The sequence below is a fragment of the Salvia splendens genome, chromosome 16, assembly GCF_004379255.2.
Source record: "Salvia splendens isolate huo1 chromosome 16, SspV2, whole genome shotgun sequence".
Lineage (NCBI taxonomy): Eukaryota > Viridiplantae > Streptophyta > Magnoliopsida > Lamiales > Lamiaceae > Salvia > Salvia splendens.
Window position 1 is genome coordinate 10,311,369 of NC_056047.1, and position 11,462 is coordinate 10,322,830.

The 11,462-nt window shown below is 39.3% G+C and overlaps 1 protein-coding gene across 1 annotated transcript; it reads left to right on the forward strand.

Moving 5' to 3' along the window:
* On the forward strand, nt 1-1,188 carry LOC121771265 (transcription factor DICHOTOMA-like). Its single transcript, XM_042168046.1, has one exon. The coding sequence runs from the start codon at nt 163-165 to the stop codon at nt 1,102-1,104; it is 942 nt and encodes a 313-aa protein (XP_042023980.1). The 5' UTR covers nt 1-162; the 3' UTR covers nt 1,105-1,188.
* The last annotated feature ends 10,274 nt before the right edge of the window (nt 1,189-11,462 follow it).

An 11,462-nucleotide genomic window follows, 5' to 3' on the forward strand; every position in this document is an offset into this window, starting at 1 on the left:
CTCTCATTCCCTCTATTCTCTAACCCTTTTCACCTGCCTTCTTCATCATCATCATCTCTCCTCAGTTCTTCCGAGTTAGATCTCTCCTTAAAACCCCGCCACCAAATCCGAAAAAGACAATAATTGTTGCATTTACAATCCCAGTTGTAAACCCCCCAAAACATGTTCCCCTCACCCAACTGCAACAACTCCTTTGGCTCCTTGCTCAAAACAAGGCCATCATTATCCTCACCATCACCACCCTCTTTCCCCTTTGATCAGAACCCCAACCTTAAACACGACAACATCCTCTTCAACTTCCCCTCGCCCTTCCTCGACGAGCACGAATCGCCCTTGGATCAAATCTTTTACCAAAGCCACCTCGCCGATCATGACAAGGCAACCAATCCCGAGAATTCATACACTGATCATGATCAGATCCCCAGCGCTGCTCCTCCTCCTCCTCGGCGGAGGAAGGCCGGGAAGAAGGACCGGCACAGCAAGATATGCACGGCGCAGGGGATCAGGGATAGGAGAATGCGCCTCTCTCTGCAAGTGGCTCGGAAATTCTTCGATCTTCAAGATATGCTCGGCTACGACAAGGCCAGCAAGACCATAGAGTGGCTCTTCACGCAGTCGAACAAGGCGATTAAGGAGCTCCACTCGCCTCCGCCTCCTCCGAGCGACGTGAAGAGCGAGTCCGAGTGCGAAGATCAATCCGGAATCGAGGAGATAAACTCCAACGCTGTCGCTCCAACCACTGCGGATCGGGCCAAGGCATCGAGGGAGAAGGCGAGGGCGAGGGCGAGGTGTCGGACGCGAGAGAAAATGCTGTTGAAACGCCTCCGTTTGTGTGGAAACCCTAATGATAGTATTATCCCATTTGAAGGAGGAGAGGAAGGGCTCAATTCGGAAATTAGGGTTTCTCAACCCGACGTGGTAATGATTGACAAGATTTTGGGGAATTCTGACTATCACTGCGCAGTGTCGGATCCGAGTTTGGTTGGATTTATAGGGAATTGGGATGCGTTATCGAATTGCTTTCACTATTCGGTTGGGAATCATGTTTCCACTGCAGGTAATCTTAACTCACTTTTCTCCTCGCCCACGCCAGAATTTCCATGATAATTTAGCATGTGTATTTTTTTGTTGGGGAGATTTTTCTCCTCTTGCTTTGCTCACCATTTGTATATTATTCAAGTATGGATTTCTGAGGAATATATATCTATACAGTGCTTTAATGTTGTATCAATGGAGCATTACTCAATAATTTAGTACTCTCCCGTCTCATTAAAGATGACTCACTTTCCTTTTTGGTTTGTCTCATTCAAGATGACCTATTACTATAAATGAAAACACTTTTATCTCTACTTTATTCCATATCTCTTACTTTATTCTCTCCACCTAACACACAAAATAAAACTGCATAAAACTCTGTGCCGCCCAAAGAAGGGGTCATCTTCCTTGGGACGGAGGGAGTACTATGTATTTTTGGGGTTTCCTAATCATTACAAGAGATGGAATTTTTGGGAATGTTGGATATCTTTGTGATACGATCATATCTATCATATCTTTTAGGATCTTCTAATTATTTAGTTTTCCCTTATTCACCATATCTTTCCCATATTTGTTTAGATATTTGTTTCTTGTTCATTAAGTTAGGGTAGTAGATTCTAGTATTATAAATAGGAGAGCTTGTTATCATTTTAATCAATGAATAATTCAATCAATATAATATTTTCCCTAAACTTGTCTTGAGTATCAAGTATAATTATTGTTCCCTATTTGCTGCTGATCGGAGAACGTCTGTGAATCAGCAAATCCGTGAGCCTTCCTTCGAGCTTGTCGAAGGATTGATCACCCTATCCGTCCGAGAAGATAGATAGCCGGTCACGTTACGGAGGACGTCCGTAACAACTGGTGCTTTCATCCCGTGCTCATCCTCCGTCTTCGTTCATCCGTATCCCCCAAATTATTTCCCAGCCCCCGTCGAAAAAAAAAAAGAAAAAAAAAAGAAAGAAAAACAATCAGCCGCAGCTCCACCACCACGGCCACACCTAATCCTCCATATTCTTTCATCCCGAAACTCATCATTATCTGTGAAAACGAAATCTAATGGAGTCCGAAGTGCCGGTGACTGAAACACTGCAATTGGGGCCGACGCGTCAGCAGAATATCGGCGAGATTGGAGGTAGGCCTCAATCGACGGACCCGATCACGCTAGGGTTTGAGCAATTGAACGCGCGCTTCGATAAGATGGATCGCCGGGTCGCAAACTTGGAACGACGCGCTGATTGGGACAAGCGGCATCGGCGTTACACCCAGCCTACGTACTGGCGGCCACAACACCACCAGTCGGACAGGTACACACCGTCGCCTCCATATCAGCCGGATAGACGCCGCCCGTACCACCTCCACCAAACTCGTTATCAACTGCCCGAGCACTATCATCCCTTCGACTATGGACCGCCACCAACGTACAGGGGGTTCCCGCTTCGTCAATTTCTGCAGCTGCAGAACGAGCCTTCTCGCCAACCATCCTGTTGGGACCCGCCGGGCACTGGGGTGTCGATGGGTAACCTGGATTATGAAGAGATCGCATCCATATATTACCCTGATTATGATTGTGACTCTGTTGGATATGGTGAGGACGCTGATGTCCACAACGACCGATCTAGCAACTCACAACTAACTGTCATTGTTGTCCCGCCACCACCACCACAACGCTCGTCATCTTGCTTGAGCATGACAAGCCACTGCCGTGCAGCAGCGTCACTGCCCGCTGTAGCTGCTGTCCCATCTTCGAATCTGCCCCCAACAGTTCCGTCTTGCAGCCCCGACGACGACAGCGGAGGGGAAGGCGGATTGTTAGATGAACTGCCTCCACCAGCTATGATCTCTCCACCGTGCAGCCCCTATATCAGTGGAGAGGAAGAAACATTGTTAGATGGCGACGAGGAGGTTGATTCCATTGAGGAAGTGAAGAAGGTCGTCGCATCTCTCGATGCTGCTCGAATGACATCTCCCGATGTTGTTGGGAATTGTTTTAGTGAAAATGGTGGTGCTTATCTATGTGCATTAGTTGGAAATAAAGTTGCACCGTCCTTTCCAATACATTTGAAGGAGATTGCCTTTATCTATGGGGATTTGCATGTTATGGATTCTACATGTCTGAATCCTCGATCAACATCGCTCGACACCGATGCGAGGTTGATCCCTCCGCGCAATGACACGTCATGTTTGAGCATTCTTGGAAGCGTGGACAAGCTTTTCGTTTTGGCATGGAATTTTGCCGACAACATTGGGTCTCCTTTGTTGATTTTTGACAAAGGTGAAGAAGGGGGTCGTTCAGCTGTTCGGTGTGTGTTTGATCCAGGAGGAGTCGTCTTGCCGAAGCTTCTGATTTCAACTCTCATTTTTGCTTCGTGGTCCCCACCTTGAGGACAAGGTGGATTTCAACCGTGGGGGAGTTGATACGATCATATCTATCATATCTTTTAGGATCTTCTAATTATTTATTTTTCCCTTATTCACCATATCTTTCCCATATTTGTTTAGATATTTGTTTCTTGTTCATTAAGTTAGGGTAGTAGATTCTAGTATTAAAAATAGGAGAGCTTGTTATCATTTTAATCAATGAATAATTCAATCAATATAATATTTTCCCTAAACTTGTCTTGAGTATCAAGTATAATTATTGTTCCCTATTTGCTGCTGATCGGAGAACGTCTGTGAATCAGCAAATCCGTGAGCCTTCCTTCGAGCTTGTCGAAGGATTGATCACCCTATCCGTCCGAGAAGATAGATAGCCGGTCACGTTACGGAGGAAGTCCGTAACAACTGTTACGGACGTCCTCCGTAACGAGGCCGGATGGCTAACTTCTCGGAGAGATAAGGTGGTCGAACCTTCGACGTGCTCGAAGGAAAGGCCACGATTTGCGGTTCCACGGACGTTCTCCGTTGGGCAGCAAATATGGAACGATAATATTCTTGTTGCTCAAGACAAGTTTAGGGAAAATATGTAATTCATTGATTGAATGAATAAAGTGATAACAATAACTCCTATTTATAATGCTACTAACTTAATGAACAAGAAAACAAAGATATAGAAAAAGATATGCAAATCCCTAATATATCTAAACTAAATATTAATAGTATAAGACTCGTATCAACTCCCCCACGGTTAAAATCCACCTTGTCCTCAAGGTGGAAACCACGAAGCAACAAAGAGAGTTAAAAGAAGAAGCATTGGTGATTTATCTCCTCCCGGATCAAATGTGCCTGGTCGCTGGAGTTGAGCAAATGCGGATCCGTTTCCTACCTCCTCCTTTATCTCTAACTCCCATTGTGTGGGATTAAGAAGATCACCACTTTTGACATCATCAAACACCACGTCAAATGTAAATTTCCTCCAATCAACGACATCTGTCATCTCCAATTCCTGATGTGGTGGAACAATAAAATCACCAATCTTCTCATCATATACCCCGACGAGCACTTGCCGAGGCACATTGTCGGTTTTGACGTTCACGACCTTTTCCAGGGACTCGTCGTTTGGAACATCAAGATTAGCGCCCCCGTTGTGAGCGGGGTTGTTGGAAACATCTTCAACCAGATTTTCGTCATCAATATTCTCCTCAAATACGCAATTCAACCGGACGAGAAGGGCGGCTTGCTCCAATCTATAAATACGCAATTTCTCGTTGTAATCACTTACGGCAGCTGGTTGGGCCGGGCAAGGCGAACGAACCTTGAGACTGGAAATATTGGGAAGACCATGTTGCTTCCCTGAATCAATAAACTTGCTGGACTGTTGAGGCCGGTGCGTGGAGCCAGATCGTGGCGGGGCGACAGTAGGCAACGGTTCTGTGCGGTTATCCAACGATCGGTTGCACCGTGGTGGCTGGTATGTAGGCTGCGTGTACAGCACTTCCGGCGGGTGGTAAGTCGGCTGCCATTGCTGATATCCTGCGTGGAAGGTCCCCTGGCGGCGATAGTCGGGTGGGTCCCAACACGAGGGCTGATGGAGCTGCTCGGCGTGGCCGTTTTGAGGCTGCTGGTGTCGCCACGGATAGTGTTCAGAACTCTGGCTTTGACGGTTGTTTCCACGATCGTGCCAGCCCCCTTGATCCCAATTGTTATCAATGATTCGAGGTTGGGGTTGGTCATGAAAGCGCCCCCGATACCTCCTGTTAGGAATTTGTGGAGGATCTTGTCCATCCGAGAACAGGAGCGACAGTGGTTCTCGCCATGGTTGTCTTGCGCGGCAATGTTGGTCTCCATCGTTGGCCGTGAAATCATGTAGCCAATAAGGCGGCTCCCATGTACCTGCTCGGTGGATCTTCCCGCCCCTGTACCTGTCCGGCGGGTAGGGCGGCCGACTGTGGGCCAGATAGTTGTGGTGGGTTCGCTGCGCGTACGGCGGTGCTGGAGTCAGAAGTGGGGGTGGCCGGTCGTTCGCGTTCATACGCGACTCCAATTTGTCCACCCGTCGATCCATACTGTCGAGGCGTGCATTTAATTTATCAAACCCTAATGTGATTGGGTCGACCGAAGCCTTCCCCGATTGGTCGGGACGACGCGGCGGGCCTATATGCAGCGCCGGCGTTGCTTCCCTCGTCGGCCGTTCCGACGTAGATGGGCCATGGTATGTTGACGTCATGAGTACGGGATGAAAGCACCAGTTGTTACGGACGTCCTCCGTAACGAGGCCGGATGGCTAACTTCTCGGAGAGATAAGGTGGTCGAACCTTCGACGTGCTCGAAGGAAAGGCCACGATTTGCGGTTCCACGGACGTTCTCCGTTGGGCAGCAAATATGGAACGATAATATTCTTGTTGCTCAAGACAAGTTTAGGGAAAATATGTAATTCATTGATTGAATGAATAAAGTGATAACAATAACTCCTATTTATAATGCTACTAATTTAATGAACAAGAAAACAAAGATATAGAAAAAGATATGCAAATCCCTAATATATCTAAACTAAATATTAATAGTATAAGACTCGTATCACTTTGCTTGCTGAGTTTTGCAGGAAATTATGATCGGTACTCATAATTTAGGTAACCTCTAAGTTAATGTGGAATTCAACATATATACGTATATACTAGCTAGGTTTATTACTTTTATTTCCTGAAACGGCTCTCTTTTGCTAAAATATGAGAAAAAATTACTTGGAATCTATGTAGGCCTTTTCTTAATTTAAGTATAATACGCCACCTTCAAATTTAATTAGTTTGTATACACCTTTTTACATATTGTTAATATTTGATTGCGCAAATAAACTACACGCGATATAAGTAATTGTTCAAATATATATAGGAACTCATATGGTACTGATTTATTATGGAGGATTTAGATGTACAATATATAACTAAATGTTGATTTGCAATTGGTATTGAATGTATACATTTAGTTTAGTTTCCGTGTTTTAGATCATTTTCCCGTACAATGCTCGCTGCAACTGATAAAATAAAATGCTAAAAACAGTTTATAGTCTAATTAATTCCTAGAAAATAGTCTAATATTCCAATATAATCGAGTATAATTAGCTGTTATAAATCCAGTCGACCGAACTACTATAGGTAACTAATTTTGTTAACACTAAACAAAACATTGAAGTTGAACTGAGGCATTACATTAGTTTCTCTTAATTGGTAAACTTTCACATAAATGGGGTTAACCTGTTTGAATGATAAAAATGATGCGACAGGTGCATGATGTTTATTGTTTATATCTCTAGAATTTAACCCAGAAAACTGTAAGGTTATTGATGGTACACTTAAAAGATAATGAGCGAAATAGGAATCCTCAGACCTCAGAGCATTGGTAGTAATACTACTTTAATTTCTAACTTCAATGGAAATCTACCGTGCATGGTGGGAAATATATTGGGCAACTGGAGATCGTTCAGTCTTTAATTACGATAGAACCCCATTAAATTCAAGATATCCAACGAGGTGGATAGATTAATTTTTTTTTGTCTCCGTTAACAAAAATAAGTTCTAGCTGACTCATAAATGTAATACCCCGTAATATAAAAAGAATTATCATATGTATAAAGAAGCATTGCCTTGGTGGAAGCATTGCCATGGATAGTTAGTAGTACGATATAGTAGTATATACTCCCTCCGTCCCTTAAATATTGTTACACTTTGTCCGGGTACGGGTTTTTAGAAATGTAATGGAAAGTGAGTTGAAAAAGTTAGTGGAAAGTGAGTCCTACTTTTATATAGTACTCCCTCCATCCCATTCAAGATATCCATCTTTCCTTTTTAGTTTGTCCCATTCAAGATGTCCACTATATTTGGAATTAAATCTCTCTCTCCTCTATCCCCATTAAAATATTCAATTACTTTTTACACTCTACTTTATCACAAACAAGACAACTATTCCACCTAAAACTCCGTGTCACTAAAAAATGTGACCATCTTGAGTGGGACGGAGAGAATATTAGTTTTATAATAAAATATGAGTGAGAATAAGTTAGTGAAATATGAGATCCACTAACAAAAGTAGTGAAATGTGACAAATTTTATGGGACGGACAAAAATAGAAAAATGTGATAAAATTTGAAGAACGGATGGAGTATTAAATATGACAAAATCTAGTAGTACTATAAATCATCAAAGTCGTATATCTCGGGCCTCTTGTACAAACTCTTCATCAATAATTGGTTTCTCTATTAATTTTACCTCCTGTTTGCCTAATAGTATTTGATTAATTTGTCATTAATGCTAAAGTGAAAATCACCTTTGAGCTATATATATAATAGTCAAAATGGTCCTACAACTATATATGTTAAATAAATGGGTTAGTAGAACACATGCAAAAATCAATTACTATGAAGTATGTTTATTTTCTATTTTTCAATCACAGTTCGATTTAACCACGGATTCTATCGTTATAACTCGTGTTTGCTGTGAGGATGGATTCTCTATTTAATTTCCATGATAATACATGATCGCATTGATACATGTATATATATATATATATATATATATACTGAGAAAATTATATTAAATGAAATAGTACTGCTCTGAGTTACCAAAGTATTTTGTTAAATACTCCCTATTTTGGGTATTCAATTCTCTCATCATATGAAATTCCTGTAACTGCTGGTCAGATTCTTTAAAGGTTAAAATGGTTTTTATTTGAACAAAACACTATATAGGAGTTTTATCATGTATGTATATATGTTAAAAACACACTATTCAATGGTCAATTAACATTTAAGTAATAACCTCATAAAACTTTAATTCGGATCCCTTTATGATATGTGGCACCAAAAAGTTAATAAATGCTATTAATTTTCTGCATTTATTATGAACTTTATTATCTGTATGCTGTGTGGACCAGTCAATATATAGAGGTATAAAATATAAAATTTTCCTATACATTGTAATTATGGATTAATTTGGATTATTAATAATATATGCTTGTCATAAACATAAAAATTATTATTGGATGTATTGTCTTAGTTATGTACTTACAAGTTACAATACAAATTTAAACGCAAAATTGGTAAGGTATGATATTAATATCTAGAAAAATAAAATGATGGAAGTATTATTAATGGAGAAATAGAAGAAAAAGAAACATACCAAATATTAATTTGAAGACTATTTTCTATATATATGGACCAAAATGAAATAATATGACAATTGATTATTCACCGAGTGGGTATTATATTCATATTATATACTACATAATTAGAAAGGAAAAGAAACATTGATGACACATAAATTGCAATAAATATTGAAGGGCGAGCTTATTATAGTGTACTACGTACCAGGCTATGGAATCAAGTGGTTTATTGTGAATTATGAGTCCTTTTCAGTTTGACTATATGTCCATTACTAATTTCGAGTGCTTAGCTAGTTAGATAAATTAATATGACAAGACTCTGAAATCATGGTCCGCGGGCAATGCTCCTTCAACCTAGTTGAGGACTGAAGATTCTTTGAAAATGAATATTACTAATTTAAATGTATTTATTGAAAGAAAAATACTGAAAATAGTAATTGTGATCTGATATTTGCGGAAAAGAAGAAAGCAGATATGGAAAATACTACTACTACTATTAAAATGTTTTGATTTTATAACCAATCAAAATTTAACATGACACTATCAGAACCAACTAGAATGATGTCGCATTGTATGCAGTGAAACGACAGACATGTTATACTAAACTAAATACTTAATTCATTTGTTGTATCCCGTTCCTCATTTTTCATGTGTTTTTTTTTTTCTCTTCCATTTCATTCTTTTTTACTCTAAATTCTAATTCAACAAATGAAATTATTTAATTTAGTGTAACACAATAGTATTTCACTGTTTAAAATGTGACGTTGTTTTGGTTAACACTCGATATTGTCATGTAAATAAGTTATCAAATAACATCATTTCCAAATTATTACTCCATTGATTGTCAAAATAAATTGATTATTGCACAATTTTTAAAACTATGCAAAATAAGAATTTAACCGAAAGTTACTTTTCAATAAAATGCCAATTGTTAAGCCTAATAGTTAAATTAAATCAAACGTTGCGAGAAAGAATCTTGGTTTGACGATCCACATAATGACCCATTTTCGTTACTTGAATTTAAAGGAACATTTATTGGAAATTGAAACTCTCTCCCCTTCACCTTTTCTTCTTCTCATCTCAACCTTACTTTAATTGGAACACAAACTACAGCTTAAAAGTCACCCAATTTAACGCTTCACACACACACACGTGTGTGTGTGCATATTTACTTTAAGTCTATATAATTAGTTAGACTCAACCATATTTTCTCAATTTACTAAACAAAAATCTTGCATAAATTTCTCCTTATATCACTACTCCATGCTTCCCCTTAAAACCTTTCTCCATCCCACTTTTCTACATTTCATGATCATGAAGGTCCCTCCTTTATTCCATTCATTGCTTTGGCTTGTTCTCCTCTTACTACTATTTCATGAATTCTACAACTTCCAAATCCTCCCAAAACCCCCAAGAATCAGTGCCTCATCATCTTTATTAACTCATCAACCATTCAACACTCATAGAAAAGCATTGGCCAGCAAGTTCGACTTCACCCCGTTCCTCCACCACCACCGGAAACTTCCACCAGACCACCACACGCCTCCACTACCAGGTGATGGCGAGATTGATCCTCGTTATGGCGTGGAGAAGCGCCTCGTACCTACCGGCCCAAACCCTCTGCACCATTAATTAGTCTTATGCATGACCATGGTCTTATCGATAATGCAACAAAATGGTTAGTCACATGTTTTTTCATTGTTTTCTTTTATTTTCAAATTTTGTCTTCTCTTTTGAGATCATGAGAATAGTGATCTGGTTGAGTTTGATGACACTGTAAATTTTGATGATAGAATTTGTAATAGATATGAAGTGATTCTTTATTTCTTCTTTTTTTGGGTGGTAGTTGGTACTATTAATTTTGATTATCTTCTACCTTGTAATGAATGAGAAATGAAGAAACATATGAGTAGCTGTGACGGCACGGCATGACTGATAAATTGGACTTTTAGCTAACAACATAATAAGATACTAATTAAAGTGGTTGGTCAGAATTAGGAGCCTCTGATTACTTAGAAAAGAAATTACATGTGGTGAGCTGTGGTGTATGTCCTATTACCCTAATCCATGTTTCCTGCACTTAATTCTTGCTACAACCTAATCCTGATTTTCTGATTAGTTAAGGAGATGTAATAGTTTTCTAACTCTCTTGATTAAGTAATGGTGGGTATGTTTTTATTTATTAGCTTTGCATTCACCATGATTTGTCCCTTTTATTTTATTTTTTCCTTTTCTTCACGGCTATATGTATTATTACGCTCATTCACACTCGGGATTCCATTGTCAATGCAATACAATAATATTATGATTAGAAATTATGATTATAGTAATAGTATTATGAAGCACCAAAGGTGAATTTCCAAAATGTGATATTATAGGAATGGTAGAAATTTATGCGAAGAAGAATCAAGACACAAATTCTGTTGCGTAGAAAAATACGTTAAAATCAAATTAATTTCGTATACATTAATAAATATTTTTAAGTCAAAAGGATATTACTTTTGGGAGAAAAAAAAAGGAAGCACAAATGCATATTAGTATGACCGAGGCGAGGGGGCATGTGATTAAACAAATACTAACATAAGTTGCATATATACTCAAACTTTTCTTTGATTTCGATATTGTGTCCCCTATACTCTACATATCTACACCATTGACAAATTTCTCATTTTACCATCGATAGGTGATTAAATATACACACTTTTACTTAATACTCAATTTTTCACGTGATACGTATCAAAGAACGTGGCATGAAATTTATCGGTGAGTGCCAGCATATTGAAAACAAAATCGAGATTTCGATGGAGAATTGGAGATAGTTATTCCATGATTCCATCTACATATTCATCCACGTTATTTTACTAACATTAATTACTTTAATCAATTTATACGCA